A 27835-nucleotide genomic window follows, 5' to 3' on the forward strand; every position below is an offset into this window, starting at 1 on the left:
TGTGACATTTCCACTTGCTTACAACAAATCAGTCAAGGATGTATAATAAACAGTTCGGCATTAGTGCAGAGCAACATTTTGTCTTTATTTCATCTACTTTTTCCAATGTCATAATTTTTAAACAGCAATATCCACAAAATATTAACAGTGTGCAAGAAAACATGATTTATGGCACATCCGAGAAGAACAATTACAAAAAATAGATATATTTCTTCATAATCAAGGCAGAAAGATACATATGCATACACAGGAAAAAACACAAAGTAATGGGACAGGCTGAGACTGAAATCTACTGGCTAAGGACTCAGCTACAGATATTGCCCACACAAAGCCTAAATCTCACCTCTCATGGTCATGAAAGAACTTGATGGTGTGTGAAGTCGAACAACGTTTGGGAATGAGGAATTGAGGTTAAGGTATTACGGCCAACTCAGCACCTTAAGTGTTCTCGATGCACGCAATGCAAAATTAGAAACGGACAAGCTCCCTCATCCTAACAGCAGGTCTCAAAACTTAGAAAGCTGCGAAATGCTTGCGGAGTCTAATTAAACCCAAGTGCAGGCGAGTTTTTTTTAGCATACTTCAGGTAAACGCTATACTTTGGAGCACAGTGTATCCCAACACTGCGAGTCAAGAGGGTGGAGATCTCAAGCTAACCAGCTAACTTAGCTTAGCTGACTTTCACAGTGTTTGCGCCAGTTTAACACCATCAAACGTGGTACAGCAAGTTTGATTGGTGCCTGGTCAAAAACCGTTAGTGCTAGAATTATTTTAGCACTAGCTATACGCATTTGACCACTTTGCACATATCTGGAAAGGCTTCATCCTAATGTGGACTACTAAGTGACACTTTCTTTGCAGCAACATCATCAAGTGATGGAAAAATCGTAGTTTCTATTGTAACACTTGAACTGATTCAATTACAATCCTTCATCTTTAAATAAAATGGGTCTTTATCTCCTTAAGTGTCTGTTTTTCGCCACTTTGAACTGCATTAAGCCACTACACTGCTCTGCTTAGGCTTAACAGGAAGCGATGTCGCTGGAGCAGCTCTGTCCACTGATGGGCAGCAGCGTGATTCTGTGGATCACTGGATGAGTCACAGCACTCGTGACCTCCACAAGCCTTAGTCATTCTTAATGCAGGAGCTGATGACAGCATCCCATTAGCCGCGAGCAGCACAGGCCCCCTCTGTCCCACTCCGAGCCCCTATTTCCTGCACTTTGTTGTTATTTTCCAGCATTTGAAGCCGGACAATGGGGGAATTCTGTTTTAGCTCTAAGCTGAATACTGTGTGTGACTATTTGGGGATCATCACACACAAAAAACTGTCACTCCAAAAGATTGTGCATCATGTGCTGGGTGCACATTAGACATTCAGAGTTGTGGGTTGACCTTGCACCTCATCTTTTGCATGTGACTGCTCAGGCTGAGCCAAACCTGATGGCCTGTTGCACTGTTAACAACACAAACCACCTCATGAAACATGCCTCGAACAACGCCTTTAAGCACTTTGCGTGGGCATTGTATCAACAATCCATTCCACATGTACAAGCACTGGAGCTGTCCATCGATTCCTTCGCTTAGATCTTTTGCCTTGCCTTGAATAGGACAAACTGGATGGTTTAATATGAATGATGTAAGAAACGGAAATATTACACAAAGATTACAAAAGGATAAAACATCCACAAAAAAAAGAAAGAATGCGCTTTAGTTATCAGACACTGTACAGTATCATACTCAATGACCAGATTCTATGTTTCCATAGAAAGAAGAAATTGGAACAAACAAATCCAAACAGCTATTCTCAAAGTTAACACCTCTGAACATATCCAAAAGAAAGTTTATACATTTTTTTTTCCTTCTTTGTGGATTTTACAATCAAGTTTGGTTTTAGAGAAAAAAGATAAAATTGGTCTTATTAGGGGCTCCGACTTCAAAATGACTCAGTTTTATGAGGCATGTCCAAATAATTCATTAAATATTCATTACGGTTTGATATATTTGATACCAAATACCACAAATGTTGTTTACTCATTCTAAAATAATATCTCAAATAACAGGGCTCATTTTTTCTACTGAACTGCACATTAGGACGGCACTGGGAAGGATATCATTAGGTAAATATATTTTCTGCATTATATAAAAGTATTCCTTTATAACTTAGTATTTGAGGATTCTGAAATATAGTATAAACACTAGGGGGGGAAAAACTAAGAATTAAGCCTAATGAGATTTATTGATGAGAAGAAAAAGAAAACTGCTCACAAACTCACAAAAATATTGGCAACTCTGGTTAATGCATTGAATCCCTTTGTAAAACATGAAATGTGCTGTTTTGATAATAAATCTAAATCTAGAATGCACCTTTAGCTTGCAGATTCGGGTTAATACTGAACAAGCATTTAGCACAGTGTGACTGGGCTAGCCAGCTAGTCAGTCAGCATAATCATGACCAGCTTCCTCTACTCTCCACCATCACCTATGGTAACAAGGTCAGCCGCTGTACTGAAAAACATGCTGGAGTATCTCTCAGTCTCTGTGTAATCTTTTGAAATAGTTTACAAATATGAAATCTGCCACCTCCTGTTAAGTACATCTATATGCAGGAATTTAGACAGGTGTGCTGTGCAGATTCATTCATATAGATTCACTCAACGCCGGGCTACGTGACTCTAGGTATTCAGATATTGCCCCTTTTTGTTTCTACCGAGAGAGTGTTGCGTTTATTTTCTGGAGAATACTGTGGATCCCAGGTAAAAGAAGTGTTGGATTGAATTGCCCATTGACTGGGGATGGGCAGCGGTTAAAGAGGGATTGGGGTAACTGGCCTAGACAAAGTAGCTATAGAATGATGCAAGGTTTCTTGTCTTTGAAAGGATTCTCTGAGGTGGGAACCCCCACCAGAAGAGGGTCACTGCGGGCATGCTGCTCACAGTAACTCATGAGGTCTGCAGCGGCCTTAGACACCTGGGGAAAAGACAGAGAGAGAGGAAGGAGGAGAAATGAACAACCGTGCCTGTGATTTTCTATTGATCCTGAAGACATTGCTTAGCAAACTCAGGTGCATTTGATTAGGGTTATAGCTAAACTCTGCAGGAAAGTGAATCTCATGAGCAAGATTTGAGGATCACTGTCAAACACAGTGAAAAATTGGCAAATTGTGAATGATTAAACATTTCATTATACGTCATTTTACTGTAAAACACTTAAAAAACTGACAGTATCACATTAATATTTACAGTGAAAAAATGAATATTTTAAATCTATATTTCTTATTGAATGTACATGTACATCAGAATGTACATCAGAACGTATTTTAGTGCCATTCGTGTTACCCTGATGAATCATGCATGAACCTGTGAATTGTCTATATATGAGGGCTCTTAAGATGAACTCGGATTGTCATGGAAAAGTTAATTTATTTCAGTAATTCAACTCAAATTGTGAAACTTGTGTATTAAATAAATTCAATGCACACAGACTTAAGTCTTTGGTTCTTTTAATTGTGATGATTTTGGTTTACATTTAACAAAAACCCACCCATTCACTATCTCAACAAATTAGAATATAATGACATGCCAATCAGCTAAACAACTCAGAACAACTGCAAAGGTTTCCTGAGCCTTAAAAATAGTCTCTTTGGTTCACTAGGCTACTCTATCATGGGGAAGACTGCTGATCTGCCTGTTGTCCAGAAGACAATCATTGACACCCTTCACGAGGAGGGTAAGCCACAAACATTCATTGCAAAAGAAGCAGGCTATTCACAGATTGCTGTATCCAAGCATGTTAACAGAAAGTTGAGTGGAAGGAAAAAGTGTGGAAGAAAAAGATGCACGACCAACCGAGAAAACCGCAGCCTAATGAGGATTGTCTAGCAAAATTGATTCAAGAATTAGAGTGAACTTCACAAGGAACAGACTGAGGCTGGGGTCAAGGCATCAAGAGCCACCACACACACAGACGTGTCAAGGAATTAGCTAAACCACAGACAACGTCAGAGGCGTCTTACCTGGACTAAGGAGAAGAAAGAACTGGACTGTTGCCCAGTGGTCCAAAGTCCTCTTGGAAACCAAGGTCCTAGAGTCTGAAGGTAGGCTGGAGAAGCTCATAGCCCTAGTTGCTTAAAGTCCAGTCTTACGTCTTACCCTAACCCTAACAGTCTGTGATGATTTGGGGTGCAATGTCATCTGCTGGTGTTGGTCCATTGTGTTTTTTTGAAAACCAAAGTCACAGCACCCGTGTAAGAAATTTTGGAGCAATTCATGCTTCCTTCTTCTGACCAGCTTTCTGATGTCAATTTCCAGCTGGATTTGGCACCTGCCCACCCTGCCAAAAGCACTAAAAGTTGGTTAAATGACCATGGTGTTAGTGCTTGACTGGCCAGCAAACTCACCAAACCTGAACCCCATAGAGAATCTATGGGCTATTGTCAAGAGGAAAATGAGAAACAAGAGACCAAAAAAATGCAGATGAGCTGAAGGCCACTGTCAAAGAAACATGGGTTTCCATACTACCTCAGCAGTGCCACAAACTAATCACATCCATGCCACGCTGAATTGAGGCAGTAATTAAAGCAAAAGGAGCCCCTACCAAGTATTGAGACAATGTACAGCAAATGAACATACTTCATACCAGAAGACCAAAAATTCTTATGAAGTATTCTAATTTGGTGGGTTTATGTTAAATGTGAGCCAAAATCATAACAATTAAAAGAACCAAAGACTGAAACTACTTCCGTCTGTGTGCATTGAATTCATTTAATAAACAAGTTTCACAATTTGAGTTGAATTACTGAAATAAATGAACTTTTCCACAACATTCTAATTTATTGAGATGCACCTGTATGGCTATTCTATTGTGCCACCTTTATTATAATAGTGGTTCATTTTAAGGTAGATTTTAGAAGTTCAAGTTTATAGTCATAGTAACATTATATTACTTAATGAACTACATGGATGTAAGGTGTTAAACAAACAGGCACCTTGTAATACAGTACATTTAACAGGATTATTCAAACTGTTTTTCTCATGCAACCATCATGCCACCAATTTAACAATCATTATTTAAAAGAAAAAAAAAACATTGCTTGATAGAGAGCATGTTACACAGAAAGAATAATGAAACCTTGTGTACCTTAATACGTTCGAAGCCTGCCTCGATCCTCAGCTGCTCCACCAACTTCCTGGCCTGGGCTATGTTATTAGTTGTCGACATTCTCTGCCATTGGGTATTGTGCCAAATAAAAGAAAATTCTACAACAAAACAAAAATGCAACAAGATTAAAATGAAAGCAGAATGTAAAGCATACACAGTATCACATATGAAAAATGTTTGTGAAAATGAGATAAAATGCTTCTTGAGCTGTTATCAAACTCACTAAATATTTTTAGAAGACATTAGCCCCTTTCACACATATAGTCTTTACTGGTAAATTACCGTTTTTAGAGATCCTGTATAAACAAGACCTTTTCAATCAGTTGGGGCAATTTTCTGGCAAGAGAAGTTTTTGGGCCTTTCGCATCGCAGGAACCTCTTCATAGTACCAGAACTAATTGTGGAACTACCTACTTTTGGGCGTTTTAGTACCGGACTGCCTTTTTCGAGAACCAAATTAGCTCCTACTCTGGAGCAGGGTCTTACCCGCACAACTGATACTAACTGTGACATAAGTAGAGATTGATTGGCCAGACGCGTTAGAAAACGCCCTCACCCGTCATGATTTAAAACGGCATGTAACTAACTGTAAACATTGTGTCAACTTAATTTGTAAGTATGAACGCCATGCACAAATGACATCGCTGTTGACCGGCTTACGTCACGTCCTAATACAGACGGTCGGTGTGAATGCAACCCTTTAAATGGTACTGGGAAATAATTTGTGCAAAATCATAACAGTGCTTCAGTACTGTACATTAGTTCTGGAACTAAAGCAGTGAGAAAGGCCCTAATAAATCTCACTGATTTTTTATATATGGAAAAATCAGGAACAACATGAGGGCGAGTAAACTGAAATTTTCTTTTTGGGTGAACGATCCTTTTATATTACAATCATGTCTGATAACTTGAGAAGGTCAGGCTTCCAGAATAGTTTAGCTATATAAATAATATACATGTAAATCAAGATATCTGTCTGACAGCTCCGACCACACAACTGCCCAGTAACATCAGTCCAGACCACCCAGTTCAGGGGGCCCATCAGACTAACGATACAACTGAAAACAGGTGCGTCTGTCCTCTGAGGCTAAACACAGAGCCTTATCTTCTCCCTTCTTGTTTTAGGACCAAGTGTTCTTACAAACAAAGTGTGTGTGACAGATTTCCATAATGATTTGAAGAATGGGGTCCAAAACACTGGATCCCACTAACTTTCATTATATGTATAAAAAAAGAAAATAAATTGTGTTCCAGAGAAAAATAAAAGTCATCAGCTTTCATAGCATAAATCGTTTTGACTCAGGAGATTTGCTCAACACAAGCCTTTCATACAGCTGCAACCTCCAAAAAGCCATTTTAAGAACCACTTAGCAACACTGGGTAAATTTTAATATCAGCACACCCACAGAGAGGTGACTATCAAAGTAACCGCAGAAACACAGAAAACACTGGAGGCAGTGAAAGGCTTGGTTCTTTCTGGAGACAAACACGCTCCTTGTACGCCCCCCTCCCTTTGCTCCACACGCACGCTCTCCCGAACCAGCGCAGCACCCCTGGCATTTCAGGACGTTCCTAGAAGTGGGGCCGTAGTTCTAAACACATGTTGCTTAGTGCCTGGGCTTTGTCTTCTCACAGCAAACACGGTCTCTTTCACGGCTCCGTGTGCTACATTCCAGGAAATGGGCACAACGGCCCTGCATTCATAATTGCAGCACTCTAAAATACATTGGCATATTCATTCAAACATACAAGCCTCTCTAGATGTCTCTCTGCACAGTTTTTGTTTCCAACCACATTTTCCTCTTTTAAAAAGAAAACTGCAAGATTTGGATAGACAGAGCCATAGTGTGTCCCAAATAGGCTCCATGTAGACTTCTATGATTGCATGTAATCTAATGAAAAGTAGTGAATTTTACATGCACAAAAGTGAGAAATGTAGCTTAAGCGTTGCAATTGAATTTTTGCAACTAAGTATGTTTGAAAAAGTGAATCCACACAGATGCATTATACTTTCAGCACTACAACAAACAGCCTACATTGCAACTATACCAGTGCAGATTAAAACAAGGAGGTGCATTTCTAGGGTTGGGAATTTAGAAATTTTCTGGTTCTGCCTAACGGTTCCGGTTCCATTAAAATCAATAAAAAAACAATAAAAAAAATAGTGGTGAGGAAAAATGCACAATACTCAACTACTTGATGCTCAATACTGTATATGGTCAACTTAATTTAAATAATTAAAAAATTCAATATATATTACAGTATACGGATCTTCATAAGTAGGTTTGGGTATAGAAATGTTCTGGTTCCGATAACTTACAGTTATAACCCTATGCAGTACACACTTATTTGTGCACTTCAAATCTAAAAGTATAATTAAAATTGTGTATTTGCAGATAATATACTATTAATCAAATTAATTAAAGAGAGTTCACTTCCATGACTGTTTCTTAACTTCTAAAAGTGCAGTTTGCAAATTAAACTTTAATATATTTCAATTTTGTTGCAATTAACATGCAATCTAAAAAGAGTAGTAGTGCATTCTTTTAAAGCATATTATTCCTTTAATACATATTCTTTTTAAAGTATGCTAAAGAATACTTTTTCACAAGGGGTTTGGTGCTCACAAATGTGCATTTACCAACATTTTACAACATATTTACTCCACAAAAAGGGGGTTAAAAAATTCACAAGGCACAACTGAGTGTGCTGTACTTCCTCTGGATCCGTTATTTTCTCTTCAGAGTCAGTGAAGATTATTAACCTTTATCCATGACTTAAACACATACACACTCCTCATTCTCTCTCTCTGGGCTGGAACCTGCAGGCTCACGTGCAATCACACCCTGTGGTCTGCAGCGCCAATGAAAGTCTCCAAAACAGGCGTCTCTTTCTCCACTCTGTGGCATTCTGAACCTATAAGGAAGAGGAGGTGGAAGGGGGCACTGGTAAACTGCACCCCACCCTTGAGTCCATGTGCGCTATTTTAAGCCACTTTGATTCAACAATAATTACAATTTACTCAAAATATTCAGAGAATAGAGAACGCTTTATCTGTAGACATAAATTAGCTTTAATAAATGCTGCAAAACATGTTGTTCATGATACCTAATGCTTTAGCAAACTGTACTACCAGTAAATGCAACTAAAAGACCATACAACATAATCAAGCATGCTTGCCATGCTTTTTTTCCCTCCTTATGACTCCTTTGGTAAGTCTCTGAAGCATCTAAAAATCAAAAGGCACGTATAAATCCAGGATGCAGCATGTAAACAGTGGTCAAGTGAGAATGTGAAGTATGCATCATTCTGTTTGGTCACAGTCTGCTTTGATACAGGTGGCTTTGCAGGCAGACTTTTTTTCTCAAGTTTAAAGTGAGGCGGTAGTTCCCGCCAGTTTTCCAATCAAGCGCCAGATTCCATCAAAAATCCCCTCCTTCTAACGGACACCTGATGGCAACGTGCCGGCTCACTTAGTAATCTCCCCAGGCTCCAGACGCCTCCCTACATTCCCGCTCTTTGAGCTCTCGGCGGGAATACCGTGTATTACTGTTCTAAACAAGGAGCACGAGGGAGGGAAAAAAGAGGGAGGGTGGTGGCGAGAGAGGAAGGAAAACAGAGAGAGCTCTGACCGTCAACAAGACCTGATCAACGGCCCATCAAGCCTGGCCAGGAAAGATCACCTCATAAGTTGACTTCCAGTGAAATTTGAGTCTAGTGATTACTTAGGCCATTGGAATCTGTGCCTGCTCATTATAGAAGCTTGTGAAAATAATAGCTGCTTATTCCTACAAGTACTTTATGCTGTACATAGAGAGTTTCAGTTGTTATAATAATGCTTAAAGTAGCTTGGTACAAACAAAAAATCAATTAAATTCACGAGTAGTAATAAACAGTATGGCCATTACTGAGTTTAAAGATTCAGGGTCAGTATAATGTTTTTGAAAGAAGTTTCTTATGCTCACAAAGACTGCATTTAAAATCAGTAACATTGTGAAATATTATTACAAATTACAATAACTGTTTACTACTTTTAAATGTAATTTATTGTTGTGCTGGCTATTATTATTGATTCGCTGATGAATAGACAGTTTCAACAATTATTTATTTGAAATATAAAATCTCTTGTACCATTATTAATATCCTTGCGATCACTATTGATTAGTTTCATGCATCTTTGTTGAACACAAGTATTAATTCAAATAAAATCTTGCTAAACTCAAAACTGACCACTGAAACAGGAAGTTTATGCAGAACTGGTCAAAGGCTTGTAATTTGTCATGAAGTAAAAAAGTAAAAATAAAAATCCAATAAGCTGCAGTTACATCAGCCCTGATCCATAATTTACTACCAGCTAGTTTGTTGCATGGGATGCAGCATTTGACTGGACAAAAATCTGTGTAGTCCAGGATGAATCATCCATTTTTGGTCAGTTTTTAGAAGCGAATATATGCTAAAAGTAAATTCTGGCAACATTCAGGAGTACGCTAGCATCCTAAAAGCCAGCTAACCACCAATCAGACAGTAGAAAGTAAATCAATTAGCAAAATGGATACGTAAAAGTAGAAAAAGCAGCAACATCAAAACAATGCTCTTTTTGTCTTAGCATTGCGTTTTTTTTGACGCTGCAACATTGACACAACCTGTAGCGTGAGTTTAAGGCATGAGTGTCTTGTTTTTTTAATCCAACTGCAGACAGAGAGTGTGCAAAACATTCATTATTTGTCTAATTCATGGTAATTCATGAGTTCATCATAAGTTCACATAGTTGCAATGCTGTACCAATGTGACTCCAAATGATCAACATGACTACATACCTCACCCTTTCCTGTTCCTGACAGGCTCAGTCAGATACTGCAAAGCTTTTTACAAGAATCAGAAACTGAAAACACATTCAAGCTTGATCAGCTGCACACTGAAATGCCAGAAGTGTTTTGCTCGGCTTACAGGACTTTCCAGCATAGCACGGAGGGGAAGGGAAATGAGGGTCAAGGAAGTAAAATTAAAGGAAATGAATGGGATTTCTCATCTCCCAGCTGAGCTCATGTGACAGGGTGTTTGCATGCATGTGCACAGAGGGGTCACAGAATATTCGTGTGCTTGTGTCTGTGTGTGTGGGTAAAAAACGGATGTGTAGAGAGACACCGAGACAGACAGACTCATGACCACGCAGACAGAAAAATAGACAGAGGGACAAATGACTGAAATGGGTGGAAATTGTTTGGACAGGCTTATACAATGTGCTCCTTGCAGAACCATTACTGATAATAGTTCTGGCAGACATATGTTGAATGCAAAAAAAAAGGTCCCTAGCAACAATATGGTGCGCTAACAGTTTAATTATAATGATGTTGACGATGACGGTGAACTCTTGAGGGGACCGGCTCAACGTCGCCAACACCCGAAAAGTTTGATCAGACAGGTGGAGCTGGCATTGCTGGATTGTGCATCACTCTGTGGTACCTACACCACCCTGTAAAAACTTGTTCAACAAAAACGCAGACAAAAGAGGGATTTGAGAAGATCTGAATAGCTCAAGTCTATCCACTTTATGACAATGCCTTTGCATGAAAAATTATGCTAAGGAATTCATTAAGCATGTGTTTACCCGCTGGAGGAATTGTAGGAATGGTGTCCTATGCAATTTATGCTGAATGTAACATGAAGCTATTGTGACCACAAATCCTGGTTTCACAACACATGTTAGCCATAAATACTCTTAATAGGATGCAAATGCATCATGCAATAGTGAACACACTATAAAACAGGGTACTTCGACCTTTTTAGGACTCCTTGGAGTACAGACAGCAAAAAAACTGACTGCAGTATTTGAAGCCTGGTCTATAATGATGTGCTTCTGTGACCACTTTAATGTGTTTAGCATATGATGCTTCCATTGCAAAGCCATTAAAATAGTCATTTGTATCTGTGTTGAAGTGTCATCTGAACTGATGTACACAAGTCATACACTTTATGTGTACTTTACGAATACATTTTATAGGAAAAATTTTGGGTTGGTCTTTAATGCTCACCAACTAAGTATTTGTTTGATCCAAAATACAGTAAGAAATATTAATAATACTGTGAAATAATATTATTACAAATTTTTTTAAGTTGTCTAATTGAATGCATTTTAAAATGTCATTTATTCTTGTGAGGGCAAAGCTGAGAGCTGAGAGATAAGTACCGTATTTTTCGGACTATAAGTCGCACCTGAGTATAAGTCGCATCAGTCCAAAAATACGTCATGATGAGGAAAAAACGTATACTGCACCTGACTATAAGTCGCAGGACCAGCCAAACTATGAAAAAAAGTGTGACTTACAGTCCGTAAAATACGGTATATATACATCAGTATACATACATACATACATACATGTATACATACACATACTTACAATCTGCAATGCAATGGAACTAAGCAAAGACTTGCAAACAAACAACTACTGTGACACTTTACAGTAAAAGGTTCACTCTATCAGCAACAGAAACTGTAAATAGGGGCAAGTTCAAATATGCATAACACCCCTGTCACCAGAAAATGCCAGAAAAGCAAAGAAACGTGTTTCCCTACTTCCTTGGGAGGAGGCAAGAATAAAAGAGGCTGGGGTTAAAGACGTGGGCAGGAGGGAAAATTATTTATTTACAATGATCACCTACAGAGTCTGGAATGAAGGTGACAGAAAGATGTGGTCAGAAAATGTATCTAGTCAAAACACAAAGAACATGTGTGGGAGAGCCTTACCCTCTCTGGATCTACTTCATAGGTGATTCTTTTTTTTTTTACATTTCAGTCATGGATGGAAAGAAATTGAAGCATAAACAGTTTTTCTTCTATGACGAAACATAGAAATATGTTAGAAACTCTACGTGACTCAGGAAGGTGCAGGACATGATAAACATCAGCAGTGGAACAAAAAAACAAACATCTGCATCTTGCCCTCTTCCTATTCTGAGAATTGAGTATTTCCAGGATAGCACAAATCGCTACAGACTTTTAATGATTCACTGACCTCCAAGAATACGTAAGCTGGTCAGATCCTTGTGTGTAGAAGTGGGAGAGTTGGCTCACTCAACAGTCACTCATGTGTCAAACATGTGGTTCCAGCATAATGTGAGTGCACACTGGACACAAACAAGGCCTCTGAGGTGAGAAACAGAGCCAGGTGTTTAGTAATTAACCACTGTGATCAGGCAGTAAACAAGCACACAGGGCAGAACAGAGAAAGTGACTAATCGGCCTCTTTCACAACAATCGACTTCCTCCCCCGGGCCACTTCCTTATAAGGGCAAAGGAAGCTGATAGATGGAAGTGGGGAACTCCTGAGGGGTGCAACGCAGCTTCCAGTAAGTATGAGTGGCATTTTTTTTATGGGGGATTCTGAGCCAATGTGTCGACTACCTAATATAGCATTTGGTCTGATTTTCTGCTCATTGGAGTGAGCAGCCGTTTACACTGGAAAGTCTGCACCATGTTTAACAAACGTTCCACAAGTATCATTCTAAGCTGTGGAGAAGAAAGACGGGTGGTGGAAACATAAGCCATGTTTCCCACAATCTCTTTCAGAGCTGTGCCAGCAAACAGGAACACTGCGTTTGGACTGGAAGGGTCTGGGATGGGACACCGTGGTTAGATCCGTCCTTGGGGGGGGATGTAGATGCGTGGAGGTTGGGAGATATTTGAGATGACGCGAGACTCATCTGGTCAAGGCAGCCTGTGACGCAAGAGCACTGCTCATGTCTTCCCACTTTTGCTCCCTGATAAAACCAAAGCATTGTTCACTACTAACTTAAAGTCGTAATGATGTCAAAATGCACAGTTTTTGTATTTTATGAAATACCGTCGTGTTTTTCATTAAAAAAGTAATCATGCACATTAATCTTTTTCTAAAATTAAAATTCTATTCTCTGATGACGGGACAACTGTCTTTTACATTAGATCACAGCAATAGCAAACTACAACAATCAAATGGATAAAATAAACTCCTGCCCAACAACAGAAGCAAGACACATTGTTTCTGTCGTATATATAGACGTCACAATAAGGGAGGAAAGATGACCTCAGTTTCTATTTTAACACCGACTTCAAGGAACGACAATCAATCAATTACTCAAACATACATGGGAAACTGATTTTGCCTTAGTCTTGTCATGGTCAAGAACTGATAAATGGCAGACATTAATTATAATATTTGTCTAAATAACACCAAAATACCAAAAACTTATCTAGATAAAAGTGCATTTAAGCATCAGAACTATATGTAAAGTATGGGATATTATAGTATTATAGGAAGTACAGGATATATATATTCTGTTATTAAATTATAATTTTTTAAATACTGAATTTCTGGTTTTTAGTAAATCAATGAAATATTAGAAGAAAAACTAATGAGAAACTAAACAAAAATGAGTAATGTTGCCCATTACCAACTAACTGAAAAATGTTGAAGTACTAAAATTGCTGTAACTAAAAATAAAGATGAGCTAAAGCTATATAGAAACAAACTGAAACTGAAAATATAAAAGTAAAAGCTCATATAAAATAATTATTCATAAATAATATAATAGCATAGCATTTAAATAATATTAAAATAACCCTGGAGGTAAGAAGCATGCACAGTTAAATGTAAAATACTGAGAAATATATTTCCTACTGATAAAACAAATCCCTAATACTAGCCAGTAACCAATATGGCACAGACATATTGTGCATACCTAAGATAAAGTACTGCAGAACACCTGCAAAAGGCTTCGTATAATTTAGAATGTTTACGCAAACTGTCCAAGCCTACGAGAAAGGCAAGTGACCTTTGATCCAGACTCTTGCATTCTTACTGGGAAACCCTGCTTCTTTCTCTTTAAATCTGATATTATAGCCACAGGAAGTGACAGCGTGTTGTTGTGCAGCGCTACAGAGCTTGTCTATCACCAAACAGCCCACTAGATGACCTATGCACAATCTCTGTTACATCTGAAAAGAGCCAAAGTTATACTGACACCCTCCTCCGCTGACCACTATGGTGCTTTACTTGAATCTACATTCCATGATGCAAATTACACACATCTCCTCCAAGTTCAATATATACACAAACCAGAGACACATACATATGGTTCAACAGGCAGTTCACCTAATGTTCTCCATTCCTTCTTGAAATATAAATACAGACTACTTCAATGACTACAACATGGTCATGAGATAAGAACCCAATAAACTTTATTGCATTTTAACCCTCTTGTTGCAATGATAAGCTGCAAACAAGCCACTAATGGAAAGCATTCTCTTAATGCAAACATGCACTGGTGATTTAAGAACCTATCATTATTATTATTATTATTATTATTATTATGTAAGCTAAGATTACATTACTTAGAAACAGTCAAGGTCAATCCAATTGCAGCAGAGCCCACAAACCACGAGTGAAAATAACAAATGGATAAATCTTCAAATGCATTTTTACATATTTTTTATACAGAAATATAAAATACGAATAAAAATGACAAGCACATTGCAAAATAATTAAAATGTGAACTGACATTAAAAGAAAAACTAAAAGCTAATGAAAAATTTAAACAGTAGTATATACTATATTTTCCCGAAAATACATTGCACTGGGTCAAAACGGCATTGTTAAGAGAAAAACAAAAATCAAAACAAAAAAAATATTTGGAATTTTTCTGTTTTTTTCCTCTGTTTCTCTGTTCAAGGACCTTTATGTTGAAGTGTTTCCTGTGTTTAGTTCATGTCCCCATTTTTCCCAAGGGGCAAGGAACTCGACCGGAAGTTGAAGTCGGGTGGGGGCTGCCATCTTTTAGCAGAACTTCACTTGCGTTAGCATTCCCATTGACTCCCATTCATTTTGGCGTCACTTTGACAGCGAATAACTTTACATCTGAGGCGTTTAAAGACTCTTTTTGTCCATTATTTATTTCTAAAGACACACGACAATGTATAAAGGGCTCCATTACCTTCTATGTTACATTATGGCCCCGTATAAACAGTTTTTGTAAAAAATAGGCTAACGATTGCGTCATAACCACTGGACTCTCTGTCGCATTACCGTACAGACAGGAGGAGAAGCTCGCAGGCAATTAACTTAATATGGCGTACTGGCGTTACATTTTAAAATACTATACAAAATAATTAATCAGATTACTTACTCCTGCTCACTCACGACAAAGAACTCCCCGCTCAAGCTCGCCGTCTCTGCAAGATTAACGATGGCAGTTTGCACGCACAGCTACTAGAACATTTACATCTGTCAGACAGGTTGCTGACGTCGTCAAGCTTCGTTTGAGTCTGCGCGTCAGAAACGGAAGTGCTAAAAAACGCTAAAACTGGGCTTCATTTGTCTCAATTGAGTTCCAATGGGGTCGCTGTGTCCATTTCTTTTACTGTCTATGATTTTTCCTTTGCCTACCTTGTTTGTTTCCATAGCTACCCCTATTAATTTTCATGGCAATTCATCAGCTCCACCTCCTTGTTAACTTGTATATTATACATACCCCTGTGTTTGCCTTGTTCATTGTCAGGCGTTGTTCCCTGTTTAAGCCTGTGTTCTTGTGTTTTTCTGTAGATACTCATGTCTTGTTTGCCTGGTTTTGCACTTGCACTTTGTTTCTTGTTTTACTCCATCATCTGCACCTGGATCCGCCTCATCTCCCCTTCATCATTCGACCCATCATTACAGTAGCCTAATATTTGACTTGTATTGCAGAAAATATTGTAAATAATGCTAAAACTAACACTGATTTGCACAGATTACACGTAACATTAATACTTATTTTTATAAAAATCATGAAAATATTCACACATCGAATGCCAAAATTAATAAAGTATCAACATAAAGAATATTTTCACATGACATTTGTTTAATGCTTGCCTTTAAATGTTATGGCTCATGTTAAACTCCCGTTAAACAAATCACAAAGAAAACAGCAAAACAAGCTTATTAAGTTTATTATAATTAATAAATTATATGTCATTTGTGTAGAGTTTTTTTTTTAAACAGTTAGCGGAGTTGATTGTTTTTGTAAACTATCGATCTCATGCATATGTACACAGGCCAACACACAGCCCATTGAAAGGTAACTGATTCATTTATCTGTCATGTAGTCGAGTATAAATCACACAATGTTTAAAAGGCCTCCTCTTAGGTAGAACAAGTCATTATTGTACAAGAGAGACGTTTCCAAACTGAAGCACATGGAATCAATTGCACATGACTTGTAATGGAGACAAATTTTGATAATTACTATGGCAGGAGTGGAGGCAGCTTTATTAAAGTGACAATTGACTAATGTAACACAGTTTTATAAATGGTGACCAAGGGGGTGAGAGAGAATGAGACGGAATGTTCAGAGTCAGTCTGCAGTCGCTCTCGGTGTCTGCCGCCACCTAAAACAGCAGGGCATTAGAGAGATATATGGTAGTGCATTTCACACCTCTGTTGTGAAACTGCGTGAAGCAGACAGTTCACATGCATGGCAGAAGATTTCTGACCTGGTCCCCACTGGACTCCTGCTGAGAAGGACTGCTGCAGGTATCAGCTGCACAGGTGTTAAACCTCACTCTTGCTTTCCCAAACAAGCCACCCTCAGTGAAAAGAGTGTAACTGACTTCTGTACCACATTAGACCTACCAGGTCTGTTTACATGCAAAGGACTACATGGAAAGGATGCTAGGATGATCCAATTAGATATGCTATTGGGACAGGTGACTGAGTGCAAAGTGTTTTTGTTGTTGTTGCAGTGAAATGGAGTCAGTCAGGAAAACTGTTCCTGTAAATGGTAAAAAAACAAAAACAAATACAACATATATCCTTGACCTGAAGAAAGTAAACAAATGAGAGTCTTTGAGCTTCTTCCTCTATTGCAGGACTACCTGTAAAGACCTGGTCAAGTGCCAAGAATGCTGTTGTTTTTTTAAATGCATCACACAGACAATTGGTATGATGCATTTAAAAAAACAACAGCATTCTTAAATGACACATCCTTCTTCCAGCATGGTTAAATATTGCAGAGATCTAACTAAAGCTGCGCAATTAACTACAAAAATGATCATGATAATTTGATAGTCTCGATTAAAAGATAAAACAGCAATTAAATAATTTAGGAATCAAATTTTAGCTTGTTTTGAATGTGTATAGCCATGAAAAAGAATGTGTTATTTTAATTTAAATAGAAATGCTTGAAAAATAAATCATGCAGCCTTAGACTAAACCGAAACTCATGAAAACAGGTTTTCCCCTGAGCAGTTATGTATGACTGCTAAACCTTTGGTCTTGGTTTGCAGGACAGGATTCAGTTTTCGGAAGCCACACCTCTTCTCTTAAATCTTCCCAATGGTGAGGACGTTAACAAAGCGTGGAAAGGCCCTAAAAATACAAAGCGTGGAAAGGCCCTAAAAAAGCTTAACCTACTTGCTTAAGTATGAGAGGAAAACTGTATTTATCACCAACACCGGCAGACAGCCTAGTCCACTCCAAGACTACTATCTGAATATCTGCCGAGCCTTTAAGGGCATCAAAAAGAAAAGCAGTATAATTAGCAATTTCATATAAGAGAGGTCGATATTACAGTTAGTGTTGTTTCAAGTGTTTAGCTGTAGGACAAAAAAAATGTTTTGCTGTGTTGGTGGCAAAACAGCCAGGTGTCAGCTGCAGCACCCTGTTCCCATGATTGCACTCTGGGTGGGGTTTGGGGCAGCCAGGATCCCCCGTCTAGCCATGGGAAAGGGTCAACTTGTTTCAGACTTGGGTCAAAGTTGAGTCTTGGATGCCAGTGGCCACGGGTTAGCCATTATCTCCCACTACATGACTAGCCTCGTCACAGCACATCGGTGTCATTTTTTAAATGCCTCAAATGTGAGAAATAATGCTTGAATGTTATACACTATACTTTCTACAGTAAATTTGAATTATTGCATTATTAATTTATGCAATACAGTAAATTTAATATGAAGTAATGTTAAATTTATACACACATCTTATAATATATACACAAACTTATTATAAATATATACTATTTATTTATTTATTAGAAGAAAACAAATAAATAAATAACAGTCGATATCACTTTCGGTTAAAGCTAAAGTCCGTAAGTTTTGCCTCTTTGTCGCCATCTATGTTTGAAGACCTGGAATTGCAGTTCTTTCCAGATTGTGATCCAGCGCGGATAAATCTGTTTTGAGGTGAATGAGTAGCTGTCAGCACTGCACCGGTGTGAATATTCACTGTACTTAAGGCTGATTTATACTTCTGCATTGGACCTAAGCCATAACCTTTACGCCGTAGGCTATGCGTCAGTTTTCATTTATACTTCTGCGTCATTGACTCCGTCGACATGCAGTACACACGCTAGTCTGCAGCCTCCACGGGCATGCTGCTGGTGTAACCTGTAGACCACAGCAAAAGCAGAAGAAGCGGCTCATCATAGAAGCATTATAGCCGTGAAAGCAGCAAATAAATATCAAATCATTCAATCATTATTTAAAACTACAAAAAGGAGACAACAACGGAACAAGAGAAGATGGCATTATTCCAATCTCCACAAGGAGTTGTACCACGGCAGATCAACACTGTTGGTCGCGGACAACTAGTGATGCATAATCCTATGTAACGTTATTATAATAAATGATAAGACACTTGTTCTTTGCTTTGTTTCATTTTGTATAAGAAGGTGTAAAATTTAAATATATTAAAGTGCACATAAACACACACAAAACTCAAGCACATACGAAGGGAGGGGTTCTAACAGACCAATCACAGAGCTTGCTGACTGCGTAGAATTGACACATTTTCGGAGAGGTGCACGTCAGGTTACGCCATACTACACATAGCCTACATATAAATTGGGCTTTAGTAATCACAGATTCTCACCTACATCTTGGAATATATGACTTACATAAGAATCTTCACCATATACTGTCATCTAAAAAAGTCTGCCATGCTTTGTTCTGACCAACTGAGGAAAAAAGCATTACAATAAATCACGCTGCCAGTGGTGATTTAATCTAACGATCAATTAGCTCATATCACATTAAACCCTGAAAATTATTATTTTTGTCATACTTTATTCGCAAATTATTAATGTTAACAACATCAGCATTACGTGACTATGAGTATAACTGTAATAACTGTGTATTAGCATGTCGATTTCAATTTCTGTACAATCTAATCTCTAATTGTCACATCATTCGAATTTCATAGTAAGAAATTATTTTAACCCAAAAAGCAAACTATGCTCCCATCGAACTGATTGTCTTTAAAATACACATCTTGTGTAAACCCAGGCTATCTGTAATCAGAAGCACATTTAAAACGGCAATATCATTTAATATAATTGACATGTGTTTAATATAATCTTTCTTTATTACAATCCGCCATCAAAATGATTTTTTGACATAATTATTCCAGCTGCTGTGGAAATACTCTATAATTAAATGATCTGCCACCTGCAGTATCCTCACATGTGATAGCCTCGTAGCCAGGACAACTTCTTTATGTTTACTGACATGATGTAATGATGCAGTGACATGCTCAAATTTCCAATGAAAACCTACCCATACAACTCAAATTATTATTATAAATCAACCATTGTAAATTAGGTTAAGGGGTAAGGTGATGGTTTTAAACACTGGCTGGTTATGTATTTGCTCAAGTATTGATTTTGGATCATTTTTAACCCCAAAAAGTTACGGACTGCAGCTTTAATTTGCCACACTAGCAATAGAGGTTTGAGTTGAGTATATGGCACTGTGGAATACAGGATTCCACACTGTGTGCTCAGGTTGTATACTGCAAATTTGTTGATCCAGTTATTCTATGCACACATAATCTTTGCATACCATGCACAGTCTACATACTGCAGAACAAGTTATATAGTAGTTTGCAATTCCAAATATGCTCTATGCTGGTAACATGCAGCCTCAATGCAAAACAGCTCAGAATTCACATGAACAGTGAAATGCTGACAAACAGCCTGCGGTTCTATATTTGGCTTTATAATCAGCTGACTTACACCTTATACAGCTAGTTTATTTGGAAAGGTGAGAGATAGCAGCATGAATGCTCATGAACTTTGAGTTTGTTGATGTTGTTTAGAAAGCAGAACAGAGAGTAGCTTACTGCTAGTACACCAGACAAGTTGCTCAGAACGATTATGTTATCAAATCAGCCAGAACACATAAAGCATAACAGAATAAAGACTTTATGTTCCAGATGTAATCATCAACAACTTCAAACATATTATACACTTCCAGAACAATTCCTTTCAGTGTGCAACTCAACTAAAAAATAAAAAAAAATAAAAAATAAACTGTCTAAGCTTAAGTTTTCTAAGAAGGATTCATTAAAATTCCAGTAAAAGGAACGTTACAAGCATCATTCCTGCAACACTTCAGTAGTTCACTGGAACTTACAGCCATTCAAAACATGCAACTACCCTCTAGCCATCAGTCTAGCACAGACATGGATGAAAACTTTCATGCAAATATATCTGGCGATGCAAACAGGGCCCAGGGTAAGTCATTAGGGAAATGTTTCATTACATTCCCATAATATTTGCTGTAACACTTTATCACAATACGAGCATACTGCTTCCTATACATTGTGCGTTTTCTCACATTTTCCAACAATTCATGTTTTATAATAATAATTTATATAATAATGATATATTGAATAAAAATAACATTATTATCATTCTTATATAATTGTATATTATTATTATTAATATTTTTACTAAATGTAATATTATTTTTTGAAAATTGTTGGCTTCGTGATAAATTGCTTATGTTCCTCACTTAAGGTAAATGCACAAAATATAATGTAAATGCAAATATACTAATATGATTGAAAGTGACACTATATTAATCTTAATAAATCTCTGCAAATGTGCGTATAGCCCACTAAAACAGCATTAAGTAAAATACTATATAAGAGGAGGAGGAGTGACGGAGGCGGTAGTGTGCAAGTAGTAAATGTGCAATCCAATGCACCCCCAGCTGCAATGCATGAGCTAGAGTGGGCCACACACACACACACACGCACACACACACACACACCCCTCCGCACATGTAGGTGAGAGTGGGAGACTGATCTATCTATATGCTGGGGAGTACATGAGCATAAAACAAGGAGAGGAGGAAGGAGGGAGTGCATCAGCAACCGTTACTCACTTTCTCCCACGTGACATTCCTCTTTTAACGGCATAAATGAAAGCGAGCAAAGAGCAGCAGGAATGCAGCCAACAGTCGAGCTGAACATGGACTTCTGAATGCCAAGGAGATCATGAAGAGGCAATGGTGAAAATAACAACACTCTTTTATAATGCAACCTAGTCCACATCACACACAGTAGTCATTATCTTTGGATAAGCTGCTCTGTGTGCTTGCATCTCTAGCACTTGTCTTGCATCTCTAGCACTTGCAAGCATATAATATAGCACATTATAAAAGCTGCTACATAATCCTGCCATGTGGGCCTTCAGGGAAGTGATATAAGCAGTTACAAGTGCATTCCCAAGAGACCTACTGTCTCTGTGAGGAAGGGCAGATCGTTTATGCAACAACTACCGGCACCTGTCATGTACCTGAGGAATATGAAATGATGTTGATGTCAGTTAGTCCAAATGTTTCATCCACTCTGCTCATCCAACTGGAAAAAAATTGCTGACTCATATTTTTAAAAGCTCACTACACAAATAGCATAGTCATCATGACCCGGGCAATTTTGAAGCCTCTATCTCACCAAGCCTTTCATAACACCTTCAGCTCTTTCACAACACAGACAGAGTTAAGGACTTAAGTGTGGGGTATTGAACTAGAGACCACACATCCATCGGTTGAATAACAACCTTCTTTAGCTTGCCAAACATCTCAAAATCTATCACATGTTCTGTAGTTATTTTTGGCACTGCCTTTTCTCATATTTTTAGCACTTAAAAGGCTACAATTAAAATTTACTGCATTGATTATTAAAGAAAAAGATGTCACATATTAGCCATGATCAGTAATTACATATGGAATTATCCAACAGCTTATTGTTTTAGTCTGAAAGTCAATGCAAGACATGCATGACTGTCTAGCAATCACTGCAGGCTTCTACTCAGCGTATGCAAAAACAGAAATGACCACAGTCCCTACAGTACATTTCCTGTTTGCCTCATAAAAATCATCCCTAGATAAAACCAGACACTGTGTTCGTGTAAAATTCTGACAGAAGTATCAGAAGGTGTTTTCCCTGAAGCATGTTTTTCCAAACAGGACCCCATACTTTCCCCCCACAGTCTGTGAGTCAGTCAGCTGACGCAAGGCAGCAAGAATCTGGTCAGGGGTTTTGTTCAGTCTAGACTGAGCAGAATGAAGCAAGAGATGGAATCGCAGTGGAAAACAAAAGCAGAGCCTCTGTAGTGAAGTCCTATACTGCCACTCTTTGGAGCAGAGTATGTATGGCACGCTTATATGTGACTACTGTACTCCTTAGATGTATTTACATAATCTTATACATATTCAAAAAAAATGCATTTATTATTTAACTTAGAATTTATTATTATTTCTTTCAACACAGAAAGAAACATTTCAGTCAATCAATTGCTGCTCGTCTGCAGTTTGCTAAAGATCATGCTGACAGACCAGAAGGCTTTTTGGTTTAAATGAGAAGCGTTATGTTTGGAGAAAGGAAAACACTACATTCCAGCATAAGAACCTCATCCCATCTATGAAACATGCTGGTGGTAGTTTCATGGTTTGGGCCTGTTTGCTGCATCTGGGCCACGATGGCTTGATGGAAAAATGATTTTCTGAATTATACCAGCAAATTCTAAAGGAAAATGTCATGACATCTGTCCAAGAACTGAATCTCAAGAGAAAGTGGGTCATGCAGCAAAACAATGAACCCCAAGCAAAAGTCGTTCTACCAAAGAATGGTTAAAGAAGAACAAAGTTAATGTTTTGGAATGGTCTGGTCAAAGTCCAGACTTAATCCAACTGAAATGTTGTGAAAGGACCTGAGGGCAGGTCATAGGAGGAAACCCACCAGCATCCCAGAGCTGAAGGGGTTCTGTACCGAGGAAGGTTGTTTTCTCATTATCACGACTTTATTTGATTGTGATGTTGATATAACAAAAGTTTTCTCATTTTCACGAATTTATTTTAAAATTAAGTCGTGATAATAAGAAAACACGAAAGAAAAGCAATCTTAATCAACGGCCTCTTAAGACTTCTGTAACAAACAGAGATACTACAAATAAAAACTTTCAGCTCTACACAAATAATGCAGTTAAAATATAATTAACCTCATACAATCAAAAAACAAACAAAAAAAATTGTCCAAATTACTGTTGCTTTGCTTTCCTTGTTTGATTTCTAAACAAATCAAACATAGGATCCAAATCCCTATCTTTTATCAAATGTGCAAACAACATGTCAATTACAAGCAATACGCAGTTTAAAAGCACATACACATCAATTGTCTATACATCAGCGCTGAACAACAAGGGGGCCTCATCTATCTCTAACAAAACTGGACTGTGGACCTGGGTGGTTGCTATGGATACGGTTTATTAAAGGCTGCAAAGATTATATGCATGAATCAGAGGAATATTGACACTTTGACGCCCCCGTGTGGTCAAAAATTGTCATGCTGCATTAGATAACCCGTAGGCCTCAATATAAAATTCCCTGCCAACAGAGTACAAACGTAACAAACATCTGCATTCATATTCAGATCAGTAGAACTTTTTTATTTGGTAACTTTGTCTTACCTGGATGATGGAGAGGCTGGAGAGTAAAGCTGGCTCAGGGACCTGCAGGCAACTTTGCTGGTCTAGAAAACACAAACACAAGGTACAAATTATTTATCATAACAAGTCAAGATTCAAGCAATGTGTTATTTACCTATTAGAGCGGTCTCTGCGTAATTGAATGATAAAAGTTTTATCTGTAAATAATATTATTGCTACAAAAGGGATATTTCAATTTAAAAGTGACTTAACCAACCAAAAAAGTAAATATCAAAAAAAGTATGTCACAAGCAAAACATTGTTTAATATGATGTGTGTGTGTGTGTGTATATATATATATATATATATATATATATATATATATATATATATATATATATATATATATTTATAAAACAACCATAAATAAATGCATAAATAAAAATAATAACTACATCATATAAAAAAATAAACTATAAACATCCAGTGCTAAATTAGAAAAAGAAATCTATTTGATCACCAGGGGGCAGTGTTCTGATACAAGGCCACTAACATAATTGATATAATACAGATTAGGTCAGAAGTAGCATTATTGCAATCTTAATCTACTTTTAGTAGCTATGCAGAATTAATCTCCCCCACCACCATCTGTGAGGTTTTGTTTTTATCCCCCTCTAATCATGACATGGAAATATGCTCAGACAGGCTTTAACCAAGCAAGTGTACACATACAGTAAATTCTACCATATTTTCACTTGGGTTACAGTCTGTGAATTGGTACTACATACACAGAATCATAATTGACAAAATATTTAGTCTTTTCTTTTTCAACTAATAATACCATTTAATGTTTTAATATCATTGACTTCTATTACACTACTATAATATATACAGATTTTTTTAAATCCCATGTCACACTAAAAATACACCAGCCTAATATACTTTTATATTAATAGTTAAACATTTCACAATAAATCAATCTTATAAATATGCAATAATGCATTAGAAATAAAATAACCCAACAAATGTATAACCTACTGATAAATTACAGCACTTTCTTCATAAGGTTTCAAAGTAGTACACGAGATGGTGAAATAATGTACGTTACAGCTATAACCATTATTCATGCTGTCAAAACAAACACTTCCAACAAGGCAAACCAGAGTAAAATGAGAGAGATGTGAGGCGGCAAAATCAAAACCTATGAATAATTAATCTCATCTCATTCAGTGGAGCCTGAGTATGATCCTAGCCAAGCAAAACAAAGTGGCCAACCACTTGCCAACCATCTGTTACTGTATACAGAAAATGTGTGTACCGTGTAAAATAAATGTATTTTTTAATTAGGGTTTCTATGGAATAAGTGAGTTGAGTGAGTCTGTTCTGTAATTAGTGCACAGGTCCAGATGTAATTATAGGCCTATTCGTGTCCCTGGAAGCTTTCACATGGGAAAAATACAGATCACTTCAAGCCATCTGATTAGTTTAAGCTAAGTGATTTTAAATACTTTGTATCATCGGTAATTCAACAATATATATATAAAATTAATATAAGCTGCTAAATTACTAAATTATAAACACTAAGTCAATATGTGCTTCATGGGAGCGAGAGGTAGTATTTGCACCTGCACTAGACAATGTGACATATAAAAGACCTGAAATAGCATATTTCAGGTGAGTATACAGCATCAATAGGACATGGCATAGCAGTCAGGACTTTTGTAGTGAATCTAACCAAACCCAGTGCACTGTGTACTAGCACATTGTGAATTCTGTGGCTCAGTATGGTAATGTTGCCAAAACCGTGATAATGGCTCACCATGAGGTCACTTTCTATAACAGGTAAACAGGAGAGGATCCATCAGCTCTCCAAATGTGGTATGTCCATTGACCAGAGCAAATCAAATACTTTATTTGTTGAATGTACCTGCTCTTAATGTTCAGGAGGAGCCTAGTTATTTAAACCCACTCTGAGATTTCCCTATAAAGGAGAACTATGACAACAAAAATGAACTTGGCATGCATAATAAAAAATATTATAATACAACAGACCACTGGAGAACTGCAACAAGCAACAAACTCAAACAGGTATGATGAAGTCTATATATAAACTTTTTTTTTTTTTTTAGATGCTTCACTGACAACTTGCTTCGTCTTTCAAGTCATGTAATGAAACGACTTCAAATAATATAAATTATTGAATAGCATTACATTATATAAAATGTGACTAAACATGACTAGTAATACCCACAGGAAGTAACTAGATGATATTTGGCTGTCCACATTTATTGTAATAGTCTTGCCAAAGAAGGATGGGCTCCCCATGCCGAGTCTGGTTCTTCTCAAGGTTTTCCCCCTGTTCATCTAAACATCTTACAGTTTTCTGTTCCTTCGCCCCAGTGGGTGGTTCACTGGATATTCTATAGAGCTACTATGAACCGAGATCTATTGAGAAAAGTTCTATAGAAAGGAAATTTTCATGTCTATTAATTATGCACAAGCCTATAAGTAAACTAAAGCATGAATGTAAGAAAAAGCAGGCCTGTAAAGCTGATATTAGTGCTGCTTGTTAGTTTTTTAGCTTTTTCAAAGACCAGAGCTGTATAGCTGCATTCAGGCAATTTTTGATCCTGACATCGTCACAATAAATCAACCCAAAACGATGCAGAAGTGCAGTCACTTGCATATCTGCCATAACGCACAGCATTTTGCTCCAGATCTCTGTTGCTGTTGGTAGGCCTTGCTCACACTGATGGAAAGACAATGCGGGCATTTTGACAAATGGTACACTATGTACGCCTCCCTGCCTATAGCTCTGAAGACTCCGTCAAACGATGTATACAATGTACAAGCCCACGAAGACCCGGCGCTTTAAAAAACAGCCACAGAATAAGATTATATATATAAGGCGTAAAAGTGTTGACAGGAGGCGCAGGAAAGCTGCTGGTTCTCGCCTGTTAAGCTTTAGTTTGAGCCAAACAGCAAAGCTTGATTCACGCAAACACCCAAATGCCAAGCTTGGCCTGACATTTTTTTTTTTCAAAGCAGACACATAAAATGTACACTGTACTAAATATTATTGATAAAAAGCCCACTCCCCGCCCCATAGGACAACGCTAGAAAAATTCAAGCGGTTTCGGATTCGTGACACCGGTGGAGTGGAGCGCCTAACGCAAACGCATTGAAAAACACAGACGTTTCGGCAGAGCAAACGGATGCTTGATTGCAAACCTGAAGGAAGGAAGAAAATAAGAGCTTGTTGTATACTCACCTCGTCTACAGTGATTGTGGAGGTAATTTAAAGGGCCAGGTTCGCGCAGATTGTTACCCCCCTACCAAACAAACACCACCCCCTCCGTGCACCAGTGTCCACCCAGTCAGTCCCCCCACCACTGGTGACAGCGTTCTCGCACACAAACTTGCTTTTCTCTCCTGGGAAAAAGCTGAGTCGGTTCTGAGTGAAATAAGGCGGCTCTTCGTTAAAATCGAAAACCAATCAGTTTCGTCAGCCCTGCCCTCTCCACCCTCATCGGGAGCCAACGGGTTTGGTTGCGTCTGTCGGTGAACTGTTTTGCTGTTCTATGGGGTTTTTCGGCTTCTGAGCTGTCGAGCGCTCAGAGAAGCACACTTCACGCAGCGGTTCATCGACCCAGTCTTCATAAACCAGCACATTTGGGCGCACCGAACCCGAGCCCGTCTTGCACCGCAGTGTGCAGTAACGCCTGCTGACCCTAGAGGGCGCTGATGCACAGTGTCTGCTCCATAGACAGTAACACCGTCCACACATCTGCAAACCAGTGCTAATGAAGAAGGGCGACAACAGATAAACAAAACATATATTTAATTAACCTTCTTATTTTGTTAACGAAGTTTTTATGTTATATTAAAGCAAATTTTTAAAGCAGAAACCAATTTGGTATGCTACTTCTGACGAAGATTAATATATGCACGTTGTTTA

At 38.0% G+C, this 27835-nt stretch overlaps 1 protein-coding gene across 3 annotated transcripts; it reads right to left on the bottom strand.

Annotated features, from left to right (window-relative positions):
* Window positions 1-64: 64 nt before the first annotated feature.
* LOC128031490 (guanine nucleotide-binding protein G(I)/G(S)/G(O) subunit gamma-7) lies at window positions 65-27579 on the bottom strand. 3 transcript variants are annotated; one of them, XM_052619789.1, is made up of 4 exons: window positions 27149-27579; window positions 23920-23981; window positions 5140-5258; window positions 65-2970 (listed from the first exon to the last, which is right to left on the bottom strand). In XM_052619789.1, exons 3-4 carry the CDS (start codon window positions 5218-5220, stop codon window positions 2845-2847), a joined length of 207 nt encoding a protein of 68 aa, XP_052475749.1. In that variant the 5' UTR covers window positions 5221-5258; window positions 23920-23981; window positions 27149-27579; the 3' UTR covers window positions 65-2844. The 3 variants fall into 3 exon arrangements, with proteins under 3 accessions (XP_052475749.1, XP_052475757.1, XP_052475755.1); XM_052619797.1 differs by lacking the exons at window positions 23920-23981; window positions 27149-27579 and adding an exon at window positions 12174-12310; XM_052619795.1 differs by lacking the exons at window positions 23920-23981; window positions 27149-27579 and adding an exon at window positions 9978-10120.
* Window positions 27580-27835: the final 256 nt, after the last annotated feature.

Source organism: Carassius gibelio, chromosome A2 (assembly GCF_023724105.1).
Source record: "Carassius gibelio isolate Cgi1373 ecotype wild population from Czech Republic chromosome A2, carGib1.2-hapl.c, whole genome shotgun sequence".
NCBI lineage: Eukaryota > Metazoa > Chordata > Actinopteri > Cypriniformes > Cyprinidae > Carassius > Carassius gibelio.

Bases quoted from the DNA above. Each gene is read 5' to 3' on its own strand.
- LOC128031490 (XM_052619789.1), bottom strand. From the start codon at position 5,220: ATGTCGACAACTAATAACATAGCCCAGGCCAGGAAGTTGGTGGAGCAG. The intron at 2,971-5,139 runs GTACACAAGGTT...TCTTTTCCCCAG, and splicing joins CAGGCTTCGAACGTATTAAG to GTGTCTAAGGCCGCTGCAGA.